This window comes from Trachypithecus francoisi, unplaced genomic scaffold (assembly GCF_009764315.1).
Source record: "Trachypithecus francoisi isolate TF-2019V2 unplaced genomic scaffold, Tfra_2.0 Lachesis_group0, whole genome shotgun sequence".
Taxonomy (NCBI): domain Eukaryota; kingdom Metazoa; phylum Chordata; class Mammalia; order Primates; family Cercopithecidae; genus Trachypithecus; species Trachypithecus francoisi.
The window spans coordinates 15,315,248-15,335,951 of NW_022681453.1; the positions used below are offsets into that span (position 1 = coordinate 15,315,248).

The following is a 20,704-nucleotide window of genomic DNA, read 5'->3' on the forward strand; positions in this document are numbered from 1 at the left end:
TTTAAAAATAATGTTATGGAAATCCTCATGGTGAGAAGAGTGAGGCTACTTATAAGCTATGAATAGTATCTGAGGCGAGAATTCTAACAGTCATTTCTGGGCTGTATGTTCTTAGAAAGTTACTTCTTCAGTATTATTTATTGTCAGGATTATCTTAATCTCATAATGTCTAGACTAGTCCTTAACCTTCTTAAAAACTAGGAATGATTAGCTGGGTTAACACAGAGCTGTGACAACTGGCTCAAGATGTACTCATTGGAAACCTGTATTCCATAGGTTATTAAGGAGCTCAGTAGACAATCTACTCATTGACATATTTTTAAAAACTCTGATTATTCTATTTGTGATTAAATTTCACCAAAAGTCATCAACTTGCAAGAAAAACACTTCAATTAACCTAATCCCTCAAAATCTGTCCAAACCAGAACTGAGATGCAGACAGTAAATCCACTCAGTAGCAAAAGAAATGAAACCAATACTTGAGATCAGGAAATATAAATGAGGGTAACAATAAAAGGTTTTTGACAAACCCTTGACTAGCCCTTGAATGTACAAGTACATTCCAACTCTCTTGAGGGAAAGCGCTGGTGTCCTAAAAAGGGACTAAAAATCATTGTGTTAAATAACTGGTGTAGGAAAGTGTCCTTATCCTTAGGAAACACATGGTGGACTATTTAGGCTACAAAGAGTCATCATGTCTTCAAATTACTTTGAAGTAATTCAGGCTGGGCGCCGTGGCTCACGCCTGTAATCCCAGCACTTTGGGAGGCCGAGGCGGGCATATCTTGAGGTCAGGAGATCGAGATCATCCTGGCTAACACGGTAAAACCCCGTCTCTACTAAAAATACAAAAAATTAGCTGGGAGTAGTGGCGGGCACCTGTAGTCCCAGCTACTTGGGAGGCTGAGGCAGGAGAATGGCGAGAACCCAGGAGGCGGAGCTTGCAGTGAGCGGAGATGGTGCCAGTACACTCTAGCCTGGGCGACAGAGCGAGACTCTGTTTCAAATAATAATAATTCAAGAAAAATAACATTTATTTAGAAGGCTAAATAAATATCAAAAAGTTGAACCTAACTAGTAGGTATACAAGATTTCACTGTGCTATCCTATCAATGTATCAGTATGTTTGCTATAAGTAAACAAATTATAAGATAGGCAATTTTGTTTAGTTTCCAAGTCATGTAAAAAAAATCTACCTGTAATCCTAGCAAAACACAAGCATAAAATGTGGCCTTGGGTTGAGTGCAGTAGCTCATGCCTGTAATCCCAGCACTTTGAGAGGCCAAGGTGGGATGATGGCTTGAGCTCAAGAGTTTGAGACTAGTCTAAGCAACATAGTGAGACCCTGTCTCTACAATAACTAAAATAAGTAGCCCAGGATGGTGGTGCATGCCTGTAGTCCCAGCTACTTGGAGGCAGAACTGGGAGATCACTTGAACCCGGGAGGTCAAGGCTGTAGTGAGTCATGATCATGCCACTGTATCCAGCCTGGGAGACATAGCAAGACCCTGTCTCTTTAAAAAATAAAAATAAAAACACAAAGAAAAATTTAATAAAATCTTTAATAGAGCTTTCTAATAAAAGCCTTAGTTATGTAGTGAAGAAAATTTTCTTTGAAAATCAAATATATGTTATCTGAATAATATATCAATTTAATGACTTTCACATGGGAGTATATTCTCACATGAACAGTTAGAGTAAGACTTGAAAAAATATAGGTCAGACTCAGGCCAGGCGTGGTGGCTCACGCTTATAATCCCAGCACTTTGGGAGGCTGAGGCAGGCAGACTGCTGGAGTCCAGGAGTTTGAGACCAGCCTAGGCAACATGGCAAAACCCCGCCTCTATAAAAAAACAAAAAAATCAAGGTGTGGTGATGCACCCCTGTGGTCCCAGCTATTCGGGAGGCTGAGCTGGGAGAATCACCTGAGCCCAGGATGCAGAGGTTGCAGTGAGCTAAGATTGTGCCACTGCACTCCAGTCTAGGCAACAGAGTGAAACCCTGTCTCAAACACATATGTCAGACTCTGACATTCTTTTGGTCAAACTGCTCCACTTCCTCCACTTTGCATAAAGTAAACATCACAATAACCCACAAATTACCTTAACAGCTCATATCCTCCCCTCCCCCACCAATCGAGCTATTATAACGTTACATGAGCCTCCTTGCTGTTCTTCAAGTATGCCAGGTAGCTCCTGCCCAGTGGGCTTTACACTGGCTTCTCCCAATACTGGGAACACTCTTACACTGCATGTCTACATAGCACTCTTGCTCACCTTATTTACATCTTCGCTCAAAAGTCACTTTCTCAATGAGACTTTCCCTGATCATTTAAAATTGTAATTCCCACACTTCACTCATATTCTTGCAACCCTGCTTTGCTTTTCACCATAGCACATCAGCCAACATACTCTTCATAAATAATTACATCTATACACGCTAAGTTTTACTTATTTGATTAGATTGCTGTCCATCTTACACTCTATAAATATACAACATAAAGGGGAGAAATTTTGGTTTACTTTACCAGTATCCTAGCATCTAGAACACAAAGAAATGATGTGACAATATGATACACTGAGTTTGATTTTTTGTGATTATGTCCAAGAAAGCTTCTCTGGCACAGGCTCATGCACTGAATGACACTGACTGAATTTTGGTGTAAGGTTTTTGGTTTTTATTTGAGACAGGGTCTCGCTTAGTCACGTAGGCTGGAATGCAGTGGTGTGGATCACAGCTCACTGTAGCTTGGGCTCAAACGATCCTCTCACCTTGTGTTCCTGAGTAGCTAAGACTAAAGGTTTGCACCACCATGCTCAGCTAATTTTTTTATTTCTATTTTTTTGTACAGATGGGGTCTTGCTATGTTGACCAGGCTGGTCTCTATATCCTGGCCTAAAGCAATCCTCCTGCTGGCCAAAGTGTTGGGATTACAAACATGAGCCATAGCACCCAGACTTCTGTGGGTTTTGCTGGCATTCAGTGGCATATAGAGGAAGTCAACCACAGCTGCTCTGACTGATGCATTTGCCTATTTCAGGAGACAGGTGTTAAGTTCTCAAGAGAGCTTGGGCTCTTTAGTATTATATTTCCCATAGTATCTAAGACAGAACAGTAATTTGGAGCTATTAGGCCTTTAAAGATGCTTGTTCAGTGAATGAAAACCACACAGACAAACCTACGTATTTTACTTCTGGCAGCCTGCTACAGTGAAGAGAAGCAGAGCTTTGGGATTAGAGAGATTTAGGTTAAATTTCTGGTTCAGATACATACCTATGTAACCTCTCCATGCCTCAGTTTACTTGCTTTTGCCAAAAAAAAAAAAAAAGTTACTTCCTCCAAATGATTCTCCTAAAAAGAAACTCAAATGGCCAGTCAAAAATCCCTATACAATGTGGACTAAATATGGGTACTCAGAAGTATTTTTTGTGTGCCCAGAATGGTCTAGTCAACGAAAAACAAAAAATATATAAATGTACAGAAATTAATAGTTCTTGGTGAATGACCATAGTTAAAAAGATGGACTGAAGACGACCCTTCTCATAAGCAAACACTCATTTCCTAAATAATTCCTATGGGAAATCACTTAAAATATGAATGTAAGAGGTGTCTGAGTGTTCATCCAGCTTTACTTTCATTTCACCATATACATCGTATATTTCTTCTCTAATCCAAATTCACAATGAAATGTTAGATAGGTTAATGACAAGAACCCAAAACAAGTACTATATTTCTTAAGGAAGCTTATTTTCCCTATAGTATGATTTTACCATAGATAATACCTATGTGTACATATTTGTAACACAGTAAATTATCACAATAAATAGTACCATGAACTCACCACCCAAGTACACTATTATCTTGCTAAGTAAAATCCTTTATCACTTGGTTTCAAACCAGTGTGCTACACAATAAGGCAGTATTTGTGACATGAAATGTAAGAGATACACTGTTGACCTTCTACAATTCTGTTGAGCCAATTCCGAAGGGAGAAACATTTGCTGTTTCTCAATTTATTCCATTTGTTGGAATCCAATATAAATCATATTATCTATAATAGTCCAGCATAAGTTACAGAAACCTATTCTCAACTCATTTGAAATATTCATATTATGGTCTGTTTTCCTTACCCTTATTATAAGAGGACCCAAATTCCGTTGCTGCAATTAGTGAGTATGGAACACACTTGAAAGAGGTTAACTGGGAGGCTACTTCCAGATACCGTGAATGAATTTTACTGTTAATGCCACTCAAAGGTCAGCCCTTGTAGTCTCATGTGCCTCCTGTAGCAGTCTAAGCTCTGCATGCTCCACAAACCATAAATTCACTAATGAATCAGGAATCAGGAGAATCCAGCCCCAAAGAAACCAAGGTTGCTAGGTACTTCAGTCTTGTTTCAAATCTCAGTAAACTAGAAATGGCTAAATTTGCAGCCTATTTCATAGCCACTAATGGTCTATGATATAATCTACCAAAATATGTTTTCAAAACATACATGTAAAAACACATCCCTCATTTGGCAAAGTACACAAATCTCACTGACTCAAAACATTTAGGAAATTAAGACCCAGGCTTCATTAGTCCCAGGTTTTTCCAGCCTATGCTGGGTACTGTCTGATGGTGAATCAACAAAGAAGAACAGAGAAGTGACTTGGCCTGCTAAATTCAGTCTTCATATAAGAAAAAGAACATAAGTTAATTTCAAACTAAGAATTATTGATACTCTCAAATTGCTTTTAAATCAAAGAGCTGGTACTCTAGGTGTAACAATGTTAAGAAGAGTTAAAACAATAATTTGCGCAGAGGGCTGGTATCTTAGTCCATTTTGTGGTGCTATAAAAGCATATCTGAAACTAGGTAATTTACAAAGAAAAAGGGTTTATTTAGCTCACAGTTCCACAGACTTAGACATTCAAGGGCATGGCCCCAATTCCTAGCAAAGGATTTTATTCTGTGTCCCAACATGGCAGAGGAGGTCAAAGGAGAAGCAGACAGGTGTAAAGAAGAGAAACCTGATGAGGGTCCTGAAATTATAACAACCCACTCTGAGGGGAATGAATCCATTACTAGGAGAACGAATCCAATTCCCCAAGAGTGAGAATGGAAACTCATTCACTACTACAAAAATAGCACCAAGCCGTTTATGAAGGATCTGCCTCCACAACCCAAACACCTCCCAACACCATCACATTGGGGATCAAAGTTCAACACAAGTTTTGGTGAGGACAAACAAACCATATCCAAACCCCAGCAGAAGGGATGAGAGGCTTCATTAATCTGAAAAAATGTTTCTGTATAAGCAAAATGAGATGGCTAGATTGGCACTTAATTCAAACAAAGTAGAAAGAACAACAAGGGTAGGCCCTATGCAAACTCATAAAAAATGGTAAGATTTGAGACTTGAAAGGACCTCACTGATATCCACTTGAACTGCCAAGAATGGAGCACTAGGTGTTCAGATGGTATGTTCTGGAGAGCAATAGCTAGCAATTTTAACTTTTACTTCCTATTATCTTTATTTTAAGAATAAATGAAAAAGACAATAGCCAGGAATGGTGTCATGTGCCTGTAGTTCCAACTACTTGGGAGGCTGAGGTGGGAGAATCACTTGAGCCTGGGAGGTACAGATTGCAATGAGCTATGATCATGCCACCGTACTCCAGCCTGAGTGACAAAGCAAGACACTGTCTTAAAAAACAATAATAACACGCCAGGCACAGTGGCCCATGCCTGTAATCCCAGCCCTTTGGGAGGCTGAGGCGGGTAGATCACTTGAGGTTAGGAGTTGGAGACCAGCCTGGCCAACATGGTGCAACCCTGTCTCTACCCAAAATACAAAAATCAGCCAGGCGTTGTGACACACACATGTAATCCCAGCTACTCGGGAGGCTGAGACAGGAGAATCGCTTTAATCTGGGAGGTGGAGGTTGCAGTGAGTTGAGATCACACCACCATACTCCAGCCTGGGTGACAGAACGAGACTCTGTCTCCAAAAATAAACAAACAAACAAACAAACAAACAGACAAATGAAAATCATTGTATCTAAAGCACAGTGTATATAAATTTCATACAGGTGAGATAAAGATGGAAATAATTAGGCAAAATGACACCTATAATTCTTTAATCAGCAGAAGGAAAAAATGAAGATTAGAGTGGAGAGAAATTATAGAACAGAAAAACAGAGAATCAATGAAACAAAAAAGCTGGTTCTTTGAAGAGACAAAATTGACAAGTCTTTACCTGGACTGACTTTAAAACAAGAAAAGCAAGTGGATGAAATTACTATAATCAGTAATGAAAATGAGGACATTACTATTGACAGTTATGAGAGGACACTGTGAACTTAAAAAGATAGCTTTGAGATATAATTCACATAATATAGAATTCACCAATTTATTAAGATGTAATTCACATAATATAAAATTCACCCATTGAAGGAGTACAAGTCAATGAAATTTAGTATATCAACAGATACGTGCAACCATCCCTATGGTAAAATTTAAAACATTTTCATTACTTCAAAGAGGTATCCTTTTGCAATCAACCCCAAATCCTCCCTTCCACCTATACAGAGCAACCATTAATCTACTTTGTTTTTACAGATTTCCCTCTTCAGGACTTTTCTTATAAATGCAATCATATAGTATACTGGCTATTTTCACTGGCTTTTCACTTACCAAATGTTTCCAAATTCATCCATGATGTGGCATATGTCAATACTTCATTCCTTTTTATAGCCAAGTAATATTCCATTGTATGGATATACCACATTTTGCTTATCACACATCAGATGATGGACATTCCAGTTGTCTCCCCTTTTTGTTGTTATAAATTTTTTGCCAACAAATTAGATAGTCTACATAAAATGAATAAATTCCTATAAGACACAAACTACCAAAACTGACTCATTAAGAAATGTTTAAATCTCAGTAGAATGATAAGGAGTTAAGAGACAGAATCAGGGCTGGGTGTGGTGGCTCACAACAGTAATCCCAACACTTTGGGAGGCCGAGGCGGGTGGTTCACAAGATCAGGAGATCAAGACCAGCCTGGCCAACACAGTGAAACCCCGTCTCTACTAAAATACAAAAATTAGCCCGGTGTGGTGGCATGTGCCTGTAGTCCCAGCTACTCCAGGGGCTGAGGCGGAAGAACTGCTTGAACCCAGGAGGCAGAGGTTGCAGTGAGCCAAGACCACACCATTGCACTCCAGTCTGAGTGAGAGTGAGACACCGTCTCCAAAAAAAAAAAAAAAGAAAGAAAACGGAGACAGAATCAATAATCAAGAAAGTAAGAAAAGCCCAGGACATGATGGCTTTACCAGTAAATATTATCAAATGCTTAAAGAAGAATTAACTCCAATGCTCCTCAAACTTTTCTTAAAAAAAAAAAAAGAACAATTCCTTATTCTTTGAGGATGGTATTACCTTAATACCAAAACTGGACAAAGATATCACAGAAAAAAAAACTACAATCTATGAATACAGATGCAAAAATCTTCAACAAAACACTAGCAAACTGAATCTGATAGCATGTTAAATGGATTACTTACAAAGGCCAAGTTGGATTTATCAAAATAAAAACCAAAAAACAAAAAAAAAGGTGAGGGTGGTTCAGCATGTGAGAATCAATTACAGAATAAACTAAAACTTTGGACTGCAGTTGATGATGATGTGTTAAAGTAGGTTTATCAACAAATGTACCACTCTGGTATGGGATATCGATCGTGGGGGAAACTGTGCATGTGGGGGGTAGTCAGGTGGTATGCAGGAACTCCGTAATGTCTATCAAATTTTGCTATGAACCTAAAACTGCTCTAAAACATAAAGTCTACTAAGAAAAAAAAAGGGGGGGGGTGGGACATGAATCTGAGTAGGTATTTCCCAAGGAAGACATAAAAATGGCCAATAAACACATGATATTCAAGATCATTAATCATCAATGCAAATACAAACCCCAACATCAAACCACTAGACTGGCTATTAAAGGTAAAAATAGAAAAATAAGTATTGACAAGGATGTGAAGAATTTACAAATGTCATACATTACGGGTAGGAACATAAAATGGTATAGCCACTATGAAAAACAGGCTGGCAGTTTCTCAAAAAGGTAAACAAAATTACCATGTAACTCAGCAATTCTACCCCTAGGTATATACCCAACCAAAAGAAGTGAAAACCCTCCGTTCACAAAAAAGCTTGTATATAAGTGTTCATAGCAGCATTTTTCATAGTGTAAAAGTGGAAACAAAATGTCCATGAATTGACAGATAAATATAATTGGGTATATGACAGATAAATATAATTGGTTATATCCACCCAAAGAAATAGTCAGCACTGACAAGAATGAGGTACTGATGGATGCTACAACATGGATGAACCTTGAAAACATGCTAAGTCAAAGAAGCAGACACAAAAGGCCACATATTACATGATTCTGTTTATATATTAAATGTCCAGAATAGGCAAACCCATAGAGACAGAAAGTAGATTGTTAGTGGGTACCACAGCTGAAGAGCAAAAGGACTGGGGAGTGACCGCTTAATAAGTATGTGATTTCCTGTTGGGATGAGGAAAATGTTCTGGAATTAGATAGTGGTGACAGACACACAGCATTGTAAATAAAGCAGAAGCTATTATATACTTTTAAGCAGTTAAAATGAGGAATTTTATGTTACAGGATTTTCTCCTCAGCTAAGAAAACCCCCAAAACAATGAACTGAAACCCATTCAGCAACATATAAATTAACATAATCATAAGTCATTTCTTTGTTTTCACCTACAGTTCCATGCATCTTTCAGTATTCTTCTGTCTATTCAAAACCTGGATCTACAAACAGCAACCAGATAATTCACAACTGTAATACCATTAACAATTACAAGACAATTTTTTTAGTTCTAGCTACCAAAAGAAACAGACAAGAGAAAAAAAATCATAATCTTAAAAAACTAATCTTAAAAGACAAGTTTATACTGATCATTGTACTCACTTTTTAGTGCAGGTAAACCCAATTACTTGAGTAAGCTGACAGGAATACAAACATATATTAACCCTGTCCCTTGAAAGCAGCAGTGACTCACCAAGCTTCTCTGGCTCATCGGGCCCTGTGCCCGCAATGCAGCTGCTCTCCAGGCCGTAGGTGGGATCCACTTTCCCAGAGGCTCGTGCTGCTTCTTGTACTTTCTTAACATGAGCTTCAACCAATTCCAGTGGTACCTCCTCCCGGACCCGAGAAAACTCCTCTGGTTCAAGAATAAAAATGGAACAGCAATCTAACTTTGCACAAAAATTTGCTTCAGTGTAAAACCACCATCGGGAAACCCAACACAATATTATTGTCTTAGGTGTAGCAACCTCTTCAGGCTCTCAGTCCCTCTACACCAGCAAAATGAGAGGACTAAACGAGATTAAAAAAAAAAAAAAAATGAAATTCTATGGCTCTACATTTTATCCTACACATCACAGAGCCTTGAAATAAGAGATCTTTCAACTCATACCAGCAATAATCAAAACTGCTGTCCATATTTTAACTTTGCTTACTAGATTAATAAATCAAAAAAACAAAAACAGCAAGGATTAAACATCCATAAAACCAAGAAAGTTCTATGATGTGACGAAGTTCTAGTTATAATTAATGTGTAACCCATGAATATCAAATGACTTCCTTTGCTAGTTATACCAAATTATAAATTAATCACAAAATATACAATAAAAAACCTCTGTTCCTCCAATTCCTAAAGCTCTTAATTTTAAGACGCATTACTTAAAAATTTTGTAATACTTTTATAAAGAATATGGTATCTTTCACAGGTAATATCTGATTTTTGTTATTTACATTAAAAGAAATGAATGTAATGGCTGGTAATATTCAAATTGAGATAAATTGAGTTTTTCTGTTGAGGAGATGGTTTAGGGAAGTCCATACCCAAAGCCGCTTTTGCTGCAGCAGATGCCACGCGAGGGTCCACCACAGATGCCAAAAAAGCAACAGTGCTCATGACCGGATTTCCTGACTGACTAAAGGGGACAGGCTGGTAGGCCAAAGGCCCAAGGGAAGCATCTGAATTCTCAAGGTATGGGTCCTCAATGGGAAGTCTCAAAAAGTGGAGGATGCATTCATCCTGAGTACGACTTCCAACATGTTCCGACACTTTGTTCCAATCATCCTTATACATCTCCAGGGCCTAAAACAGAAAAAACAGATGCTTTCATGTCAGGTAACAAGAAAGTAATGTGTAATATTAGAAGTTCTTTATATAGCTTTTTTAAAAAAAAATTAATGCAATAGTTCTGCATAAATAGAAAGATTTGATGGCTTTCCTTATATTATTTTCAATCAGGCAAGAAAAATAAATAAAAGACATGCATACTATAAAGAAAGAAGTATTCCAAGTATTCCAAGCATGGTGGCTCATGCCTGTAATCCTAGCACTTTGTGAGGCAGATCACCTGAGGTCAGGAGTTCGAGATCAGCTGGCCAATGACATGGTGAAACTCCATCTCTACTAAAAATACAAAAATTAGCCGGGCATGGTGGTGTGTGCCTGTACTCCCAGCTACTCAGGAGGCTGAGGTACAAGAATCGCTTGAACCCAGGAGGCAGAGGTTGCAGTGAGCAGAGATTGCGTCACTGCACTCCAGCCTGGGCGGCAAGAGCGATAGAAAGAAAGAAAATAGGGAAGGAAGGGAGGGAGGGAGGGAGGGGTTAGGGTTACTAATACAGACAGACATGACTGTTTATATAGAAAATTCTAAGGAAGCTATAAAAAAAAGTACTAAAACTAAACAGCTGAGCAAAGTCAAAGGATAGAAGGGCAATAGAGAAACTCAACTATATATCCATACATAATAGCAATGAACAATTTTAAACAGGAAGAAAAAAAGTATTTAAAGTAATATAAAAACTGGGTGTGGGGGCACACATCTGTAGTCCCAGCTACTCAGGGGGCTGAGGCGAGAGGATCTCTTTAGCCTAGGAGTTCAAGGCCAGCCTGACAAACACAGCAAGACTCTGTCTTAAATAGCATAATTAAATACTTAGGAGGAGGAATAAACATAATAAAGAATGTATAAGAGCAACAGACTGGAATGAGTAAAACATGAGAGAACTAAAAGACCCAAATAAAATAACGGAAGAGATATATTGTGTTCATTCACTAGAAGTCTCAGTATTAAGATGTCAATTATTTCCAAGTTGAACTTTAGATTCAATACAATTCCAGTCAAACTCCAAGTAGGCTTCTTTTTAGTAGAAATTGATAAACTGATTCTAAAATTTATAAACTACATACATTTCTAGTTTTATAATTTATGATTTTTTCAGAGAAAATCCTGAAAGAAACCAACAAAAAGTTTAAAAGGAGTCTCCGAGGGAAAAATGGATAGAACAGTAGAAAGAAAACCACAACTATGTGGTGCTAAGAAAGTTGAGGAATTAATTGGATAACAAGAATTTATTTAGTGGCATACTGAAGTTGGTACTCTCACACCATTCTCTCCAGGACCATGGTTCTCAACGAAGGGTAATTTTTGCCCCCTTGAAGACATTGGCAATGTCTGCAAACATTTTTGGTTGACCCAGCTGGGGAAGTGCTGCTGGTATCTAAGAACAAGGAGGGGCAATATATGCTGTAAAACATATATGAACCCTCCATTCCAACAACAAAAAAACTGGCCCAAATGTCAATATTGAATGCTCCAACTGAAAAACCTTACATTAGAGCCTAATTTGCTGATCTGCACTGTGAGATTGAGCTTTCTATAACAATAGTTGTCTCCATGTTTTACTTTTTCAGTTAATTATTTTACTTCAAAGTTTGTTTGTTTTTAATTTTTAGAGACGGGTTCTCACTATATTGCCCAGGATGGTCACGGACTTTTGAATTCAAGCAATCCTCCCACCTCAGCCTCCCAAAGTGCTGAGATTACAGGTGCTGAGATTACAGGTGTGAAATACTGCGCCTGGCCATCAATTAATTCTTAACTCGGGGTTCCAACTGCTGCTCAGGCTTTCATTTCTGCTGGAATGGTACAGGACTTCTTAAAACCCAAGCCAGCAAACAGTCTGACTCATTAAATCCCTTGAAAAACTAGGCTAATTCTGGGTTTCCTCTGGATATTCAGTGACCTCTGGATATTCAGTAACCTCAGGTAGTTTGAGAAGGAATTACTTTTTGAAAGACCCAGATTGTTAGAAAAAAGAAAAATATATCTATCTCACGCAGGTCCACGGAAGTAGAAATATATCTACTGGGGCTGTACTATGTTTCTAATTATAGATAGGGATTTTCTAGGCATGCTCTATCACGCCCTTTTCCAATGAAGTTTTTATTTAAAAAATATTTTTTCATGTTCCTTTTGCCAGGGAACAATAAGAAAGTTCACCAAGTTTTTTTTTTTTTCCCAGAATAAAGGTGGAGTTGGGGAACCTTCTGAGATACAAAATCCAAGCAAGAATCAGCATCCAGAAGAGCACAGAGTTGAGAATCAGTAAATGTCTGAGCCCGGGAACTGACAGTAATGTTAATAAGAGAGGCAAAAAAATAGATATTTTGAAAAGAGAACAATGCGGTGATACACTGGCCAGGAAGGAGAATTATTCAATTAAAGGTTTTTAGTAAGTATCTTATAATACTACAAAACAGCTTCATTCATCCTGCCATAACCCAGGTTCAGGTCTTCATCATTACTCAACCTGGATACGTTCTCTCTCTCTCTCTCTTTTTTTTTAGAGACACAGTCTTGCTATGTTGCCCAGGCTGCTGTCCAACTTCTGGCCTCAAGTGATCCTTCCAAATCGGCCTCATAAATTGATTCTTATAATTACCTTTTTATACTTAATTTCATCCTTCTCCAAGCTGCTAGAGTGAAATATGTTTTACGTAAAACACTCTTTCTCTCCTGCCTAAAACTATTTTATTATGTGTCATTATCTTATGAAACTAAGCCAGACATGATCAGGACACTGCCTACTTCTCCCACCCTATTCCCTACTCTTTTTGTTTCAAGAATACACAGGTCCCACTGATATATCCCTACTAGGTATTGTGCCTATGAACCATTTGTTCTGCACTGGAAACATCATGTTTTAGGACCAACACAGCTAGCTATACCATTCCCAGAAGGCTGTTCATTGACTTATCTACCTGGTCTGTTTGCAAAGCAACTCCTCTGTACAGCTCTTGTGCTCTGGACATACCTCTAATCATAAAGTTGGGAATTCTGCATTCAAGCTTTGTGTTTTATCTTTCTGTCACCTAAGTAGACTATGAATTCCTTAAAGGTACAGACTGTGTCCTATAGATCTCAACATGCAGTGTCTGTCATAGTGTCCAAAGCACAATACCTAATAAAGTTTACTGAACTCAAACCACAGGAAACTGAACTAAACCAAAAAAGAAATCTGACTTTGCTAAGGCTCTCAAATGTAAAAAGGCTGTTTTTTAATTTTAAAAAAAAGCTTCTCCTAAACCAAGCTTGTCCAACCTGCGGCCTGCAGCCCGCATGTGGCCCAGGATGGCACTGAATGTGACCCATACAAATTCATAAACTTTCTTAAAACACTATGAGATTTTTGGGGGGATTTTTTTCTTTTAAGCTCATCAGCTATTGTTAGTGTTAGTGTATCTTATGTGTGGCCCAAGACAGTGCTTCCAATGTGGCCCAGGGAAGCCAAAAGATTGAACATCTCTGTCCTTAAGAAAAGTTTTTTAATAGAAGATTTACTATTTCTCTTAGTGTAGTTCAAAAGTACATAGAATTAAATATTTCCTGAGTTGCGTATCAAGAAAAAGTATGTAAAATGCATGCACACTATGAGGAAATCTTGCATGTTGGTTACTGAATATCTTCTAATGCTATGTTTCCTGTAATTTAGCTGGCATAAAAAAATGAGAGAAGGCTGGGCGCGGTGGCTCACGCCTGTAATCCCAGCACTTTGGGAGGCCGAGGCGGGAGGATAACAAGGTCAGGAGATCAAGACCCTCCTGGCTAACATGGTGAAACCCCGTCTCTACTAAAACTACAAAAAAAGTAGCCGGGCTTGGTGGCGGGCGCCTGTAGTCCCAGCTACTTGGGAGGCAGAGATAGCAGAATAGGGTGAACCCGGGAGGCAGAGCTCGCAGTGAGCCAAGATCATGCCACTGCACTCCAGCCTGGGTGACAGAGCGAGACTCTGTCTCAAAAAAGAAAAGAGAAACTCTTACAGTGATACATAAATGTTAATAAATTATAAGTTTTATTTGCAGGTATAGCCTTTATGTCTATTAATTATCTAAGGGAAAATAAATAGCATGAGAAAGCAAAGCATACATGACAAACACTAGAGTTATCAAGGGAGAATCAGTGAGCTTACAAATTCAAGTCTTGTCACTTTAAAGCCCAGGAATAATTACAAATGAACAGGAAGAATACTGCAATCAGTTGTGGACTTAAAAGAAACTGTGAAGGCCAGGCGCGGTGGCTTGCGCCTGTAATCCCAGCACTTTGGGAGTCTGAGGTTGGCAGATCACGAGGTCAAGCGATCGGGACCATCCTGGCCAACATGGTGAAACCCCATGTCTTGTGAAAATACAAAAATTAGCTGGGTGTGGTGGTACGCATCTGTAGTCCCAGCTACTGGGGAGGCTGAGGCAGGAGAATCGCATGAACCCAGGAGGCAGAGGCTGCAGTGAGCCGAGATCATGCCACTGCACTCCAGCCTGGGAGACAGAGCAAGACTCCGTCTCAAAGAAAAAAGAAACTATGTACCCAGCACAGTGGCTTACATCTATAATCCAAGCACTCTGGGAGGCTGAGGCAGGAGGATCACTAGAGACCAGGAGTTCAAGACCAGCATGGGCAGAGTAGCAAAACCCTGCCTCTATATTAAATATGTGCAAAAATATATAGATATGTATGTACATATATATTAATTTGAAAAAAAATTTTTGATCGCCTTAATCACTGTGGAATAGAGTGGCTCCATTATCTCTCTTTCCTTCTGGTGCCCTGATTCTAACAACAGAATTTCAAACTTCCATAAAGACTGTGGTGGTCTTTTGTAGCTACTTATTCTTTTTTGTTGTTGTGCTATTTTGTTTTTTCACCTCAAACTTCAGACTTTATATGCCTACTCATTCTAATGACACATTTTCAAGTAGAAATTCCCCATACCTTTTTACAACTGAAGTCTTATTCAAACAAGCCGTCATCATCTCGATCTTACAGAGTAATTTCTTTTTAAAAAGTTAATATAAAATCTTGGCCGGGCGCGGTGGCTCAAGCCTGTAATCCCAGCACTTTGGGAGGCCGAGATGGGTGGATCACGAGGTCAGAAGATCGAGACCATTCCGGCTAACACGGTGAAACCCCGTCTCTACTAAAAAATACAAAAAACTAGCCGGGCGCGGTGGCAGGCGCCTGTAGTCCCAGCTACTCAGAAGGCTGAGGCAGGAGAATGGCGTAGACCCGGGAGGCGGAGCTTGCAGTGAGCTGAGATCCGGCCACTGCAATCCAGCCTGGGCGACAGAGTGAGACTCCGTCTCAAAAAAAAAAAAAAAAAAAAAAAAAAAAAATTATATATATATATATATATATATATATATATAAAATCTTACATTATCCTTCATTTCCACCAATTAAAGATCTTTCTTTTTCCAACTGTATTCCTTTATCTATTGTATACATTCCACTTTGACTATTTCCAAAATTGAAATGTTGCCTCCAATATTTACAATAAGATAACAAGGAAATGAACATGACCAGATATTAACCTTTAGCATTTACTCAAAAACTGTGCTTTGATACAAGACTTTAAGAAATAAGGTCTTTTAAAAATCAAAGGGGTGGGCTCAAGAATACAAAAAATATTTGGAATGCTTCCTGTGTGGTATATTTGTTTAATAAAATAGTATGCCCGCCTGAGCAACAATGCCGAAACCCCATCTCTATTAAAAATACAAAAAAACTAGCCAGGCATGGTGGTGCACACCTGTAGTCCCAGCTACTCGAGAGGCTGAGCTGGGAGGATCGCCTGAGCTCGGCAAATTGAGGCTGCAGTGGACTGAGATTGTGCTACTGCACACTAGCATGGGGGAAGGGAGTAAAACCCTGTCTGGGAAAAAAAAAAAAGTACGATGCTATTTTGAAAACAGCAAATCCCAATGAGTCTACCAGATTTATCAATATATTAGAAAGAGACAATATTTGATTATAAATCCATTTAAAAATACTCATCTGACTTCATATTCTTAAGCTATTGAGTATCTCTAAATAAACTATATAAACGGAAGATGCTAGTGGTAAACACTGATGTGGAGAAGTCTTTTATTTCTCTTTGTGTAATTGCAAACAATTCCTGTTGACTGAATTGCAAGTTTAAAAGAAAAATCAAACACTGCACAGATTCCACCTGCAGGAGAGAAAATGCACTCTTGTGTAAGAATACTGTGGTTTTCTTGGATGTTTTGTTTTTTGTTTTTTTTTTTTTTTTTTTTTTTGAGACGGAGTCTCACTCCATTGCCCAGGCTGGAGTGCAGTGGTGTGATCTCTGCTCACTGCAAGCTCCGCCTCCTGGGTTCCCGCCACTCTCCTGCCTCAGCCTCCCAAGTAGCTGAGACTACAGGCGCCTGCCACCACGCCTGGCTAATTTTTTGTATTTTTAGTAGAGACAGAGTTTCACCGTGTTAGCCAGGATGGTCTTGATCTCCTGACCTCGTGATCTGTCCGCCTTGACCTCCCAAAGTGCTGGGATTACAGGCGTAAGCCACTCCACCCGACCTCTTGGATGTCTTTAAACAGTAGTTCAGTTATTTCTACCTCACTTTTACTACCTACTAATCTTAAATATGAAAAAGGAGAAAAGTTTCAGCGTCAATGTGCAGCAAGAAAAAGAACAATTGTTGTCCCAGTCATTGTTACACAACTTACTTTCTCTCCAGAGCCCAAAGATTCCAAAATAGCAATACAAAAGTGTGTTTATAGTCACCCACAAGTACTGAAAACACGATTCATTTTAATTAATATTAAAATCTAGTAGATATGGCTAAATAGTCCTGAAATTAAAAGTGAGTCAGTCAGTACCATAGGAAAGATAGTTAAATAAATAAGAAAAAAGTAAGTCAGCAAAGCTCTCTGCATATCACTGATACTGAATGGGCATATGAGAACATATCAAAGTAGAGGCAAAAGAACACACAACAAGGGATTCTTTTGATTTTGATCACAACAGAGAAAGACAAGGTTGGGGGGAGAAGCAGAAAACAGCAAGAAAAAGTAAAAGAGGAATGCAAAAAAGAAATGAAAATAGTTTGATGCACCAAGGATACTTCTAGAGTAATCACAACAATTGGAACAACCTGAAAAACCAAACCAAAGCAGTACAGCAACCAAAATGTCACCAAGTCCACTCTACGTGGTCTGGGAACCCAGAGGGCATCGGGCTCTTTTAGGACTGTGATGTCAAACAATTTCCTTGATAATACTAAGACACTACTGTCTTTTTCATTATGTCGACATCTGCATTCATGGTGCAAAAGGAGCGGCGACATCTTAGCATAAATCCAAGCAATGACACCAATTGTCTTAGTAGTCACTTTATTCCTGTCACACACTCACAACTTATTTTGTTGTGAGTGTGTGACAATTAGGAATTAGCTTCACTTAAACATCCTCGATGAATCTATAAAAATTATCAATTTAATCGTCTAAATATCTAACTACACGGTTTTAAAATTCTGTACTATCAATGGGAGACACAGAAAAGGATTTAAGTATCAACTATTAAAGCACGATGGCTGTTCTAAAGGAAAACACATGTGTGATTGAGTTTTGAGCTCCAGTGGACACTTTTTTTTTTTTTTTTTTGAGACGGAGTCTCGCTCTGCCGCCCAGGCTGGAGTGCAGTGGCCAGGTCTCAGCTCACTGCAAGCTCCGCCTCCTGGGTTTACGCCATTCTCCTGCCTCAGCCTCCCAAGCAGCTGGGACTACAGGCGCCCGGCATGTCGCCCGGCTAGTTTTTTGTATTTTTTAGTAGAGACGGGGTTTCACCATGTTAGCCAGGATGGTCTCGATCTCCTGACCTCGTGATCCACCCGTCTCGGCCTCCCAAAGTGCTGGGATTACAGGCTTGAGCCACTGCGCCCGGCCGGCTTTTTTTTTTTTTTGAGACGGAGTCTTGCTCTGTCGCCCAGGCTGGAGTGCAGTGGCCAGATCTCGGCTCACTGCAAGCTCCGCCTCCGGGGTTTACGCCATTCTCCTGCCTCAGCCTCCCGAGTAGCTGGGACTACAGGCGCCCGCCACCTCGCCCGGCTAGTTTTTTGTATTTTTAGTAGAGACGGGGTTTCACCATGTTAGCCAGGATGGTCTCTATCTCCTGACCTCGTGATCCGCTTGTCTCGGCCTCCCAAAGTGCTGGGATTACAGGCTTGAGCCACAGCGCCCGGCCCAGTGGACACTTTTTAAAACAGAATACTAAAGGTGAATTTAAAATGCTAGTCACAGTCCAGGCACAGTGGTTCATGCCTTAGTTCCAGAACTTTGGGAGGCCAAGGTGGAAGGATTACTTGAGTCCAGGAGTTTGAGACCAGCCTGGACAACATGGTGAAAGCCCACTGCTACAAAAAATACAAAAATTAGCCAGGCATGGTGGCACATGCCTGTAGTGGCTGCACTGAGCCATGATCAGGCCACTGCACTTCAGCCTGGATGACAGAGCAAGACCCTGCCTCCAAATAAAACAAAACAAAATAAGATGCTAGTCACAGAATCTTAGCACACATCCCATATGCATTAATCTGCTTACCTCCAGGAGTAGAAGGGTCTCCTGTTCAGTCCATTCTCTTCCAGCACTAGCACCTTTACTCTAAGGAAACAAAATCAGAAATATTTTGCTCATTTTTAAAGCTGAATATGGAGCTCAGTAGAATTACTTTCCAAGCTCAAGTGACTGTGTTATACAAACTATCAACGTAAGTCTTTGACTAACAGGAATAAAACACTTTAAAGAGCCTAAACTTCTAAAAGAAATGCTGGCTTATTTCAAAGACTGGCTGGGCGCAGTGGCTCACGCCTGTAATCCCAGCATCTGGGAGGGCAAGGTGGGTGGATCACTTGAGGTCAGAGTTCTAGACCAGCCAGGCCAACACCATGAAACCCCATCTCTACTAAAAATACAAATTTAGTCGGGTGTGGTGGCTCTTGCCTATAGTTCCAGCTGCTCCGGTGACTGAGGCAGGAGAACCCAGGAGGCAGAGGTTGCAGTGAGCCAAGATCGCGCCACTGCACTCCAGCCTTGGCAACAGAGCGAGACTCCATCTCAAAAAAACACAAAAACAAAAACCAAAAAAGACTTCCTGCTGTCAAACAAGGACTCATAACTATTTGGATATGTTATTTCTATTATTTTGATACTTAACAGTATCTTCAGCAAGCTAAAAAGGCATATTAATTTACTGCATACCATAAATCAGCTGTAATATCACAAACATAACACACATCTTGGTAATAACTTAAAGAGAGTACTTCTTCCAGGATTCAAGGATCAGATGTACTACAGACATAAAACACTGACAGGTTCTTGATTCCAACCGCAGTAAGTCCATACCATCTCATTTTAAAACATCTCTCAAATATAAAAGAATCTCCAAGTGAGTCCATAAACTCAAAATCACCTTTTCCATGTGAGTCCCTTATAGTTTATGATTCATGTGACAATGTGAGTATAAGAGAAGTGTGACTGGCTGGTGTAAAAACTACAATTTAATCGATTAATTTATATTTCTTGATCTGCAGACCCTGCTGCATTCACTCATCTTCAGGAGACTTGATTTGTAGTATAGTTGATATTATCATGCGGCTATAAACATTACTAATTCAAAATACACATTCTAACGTATTTCCCTCTCTCAAAACTCTATTTTGAGAGATTACCATTTAATAAATAAACATTTCGGCCGGGCGCGGTGGCTCAAGCCTGTAATCCTAGCACTTTGGGAGGCCGAGACGGGCGGATCACGAGGTCAGGAGATCGAGACCATCCTGACTAACACGGTGAAACCCCGTCTCTACTAAAAACTACAAAAAACTAGCCGGGCGAGGTGGCGGCGCCTGTAGTCCCAGCTACTCGGGAGGCTGAGGCAGGAGAATGGCGTGAACCCGGGAGGCGGAGCTTGCAGTGAGCTGAGATCCGGCCACAGCACTCCAGCCTGGGTGACAGCGCGAGACTCCGTCTCAAAAATAAAAATAAAAATAAAAAATAAAAATAAAAATAAAAAAATAAAAAATAAATAAACAAACATTTCTACAATCCATGATTTTCCTGTATATGTCAACAGTTTCTCAGTTTAGATAATTAAATCTCTTAGTGCAATAGTGCTACACACTGCATGAAAAAATTAAATTCTGTATGAAGGAAGAAAGAAAAAACAAAAATAAAACAACAACAACAAAATTAAACCCTGATTTGCTACATCTCTGGGGCATTCAATTCATAGCATTCTGACACACCCTGTTCACTTGCAAAAAAAAAAAAAACAAATAATGCATCAAAAATGAGTAGTCTTTTAACTAAAGAATAAAAACAGTTGAGCTAAGCTTTGCAGAATAATTAAACTCCTACAGTATGGCTTTGTGAGAAAGAAAAGATGCCTGTATCTATAACACAGAATATACAGCTGAGATCCCCAAGGATTACTTTAAGATAACCAAAGGTTCTTTTAAAAAACC

At 39.4% G+C, this 20,704-nt stretch overlaps 1 protein-coding gene across 2 annotated transcripts in view; it reads right to left on the reverse strand.

Annotated features, from left to right (window-relative positions):
• SMARCC1 (SWI/SNF related, matrix associated, actin dependent regulator of chromatin subfamily c member 1) overlaps positions 1-20,704 on the reverse strand; it is a 195,094-nt gene that overhangs the window by 66,555 nt on the left and 107,835 nt on the right. For both annotated transcript variants that reach the window (XM_033205621.1, XM_033205632.1), the window contains exons 19-21: positions 18,783-18,842; positions 9,927-10,185; positions 9,082-9,243 (exon numbers count right to left, since the gene is read on the reverse strand). In XM_033205621.1, the coding sequence (XP_033061512.1) occupies positions 9,082-9,243; positions 9,927-10,185; positions 18,783-18,842 (481 nt within the window). The remainder of the gene's footprint in view (positions 1-9,081; positions 9,244-9,926; positions 10,186-18,782; positions 18,843-20,704) is intronic.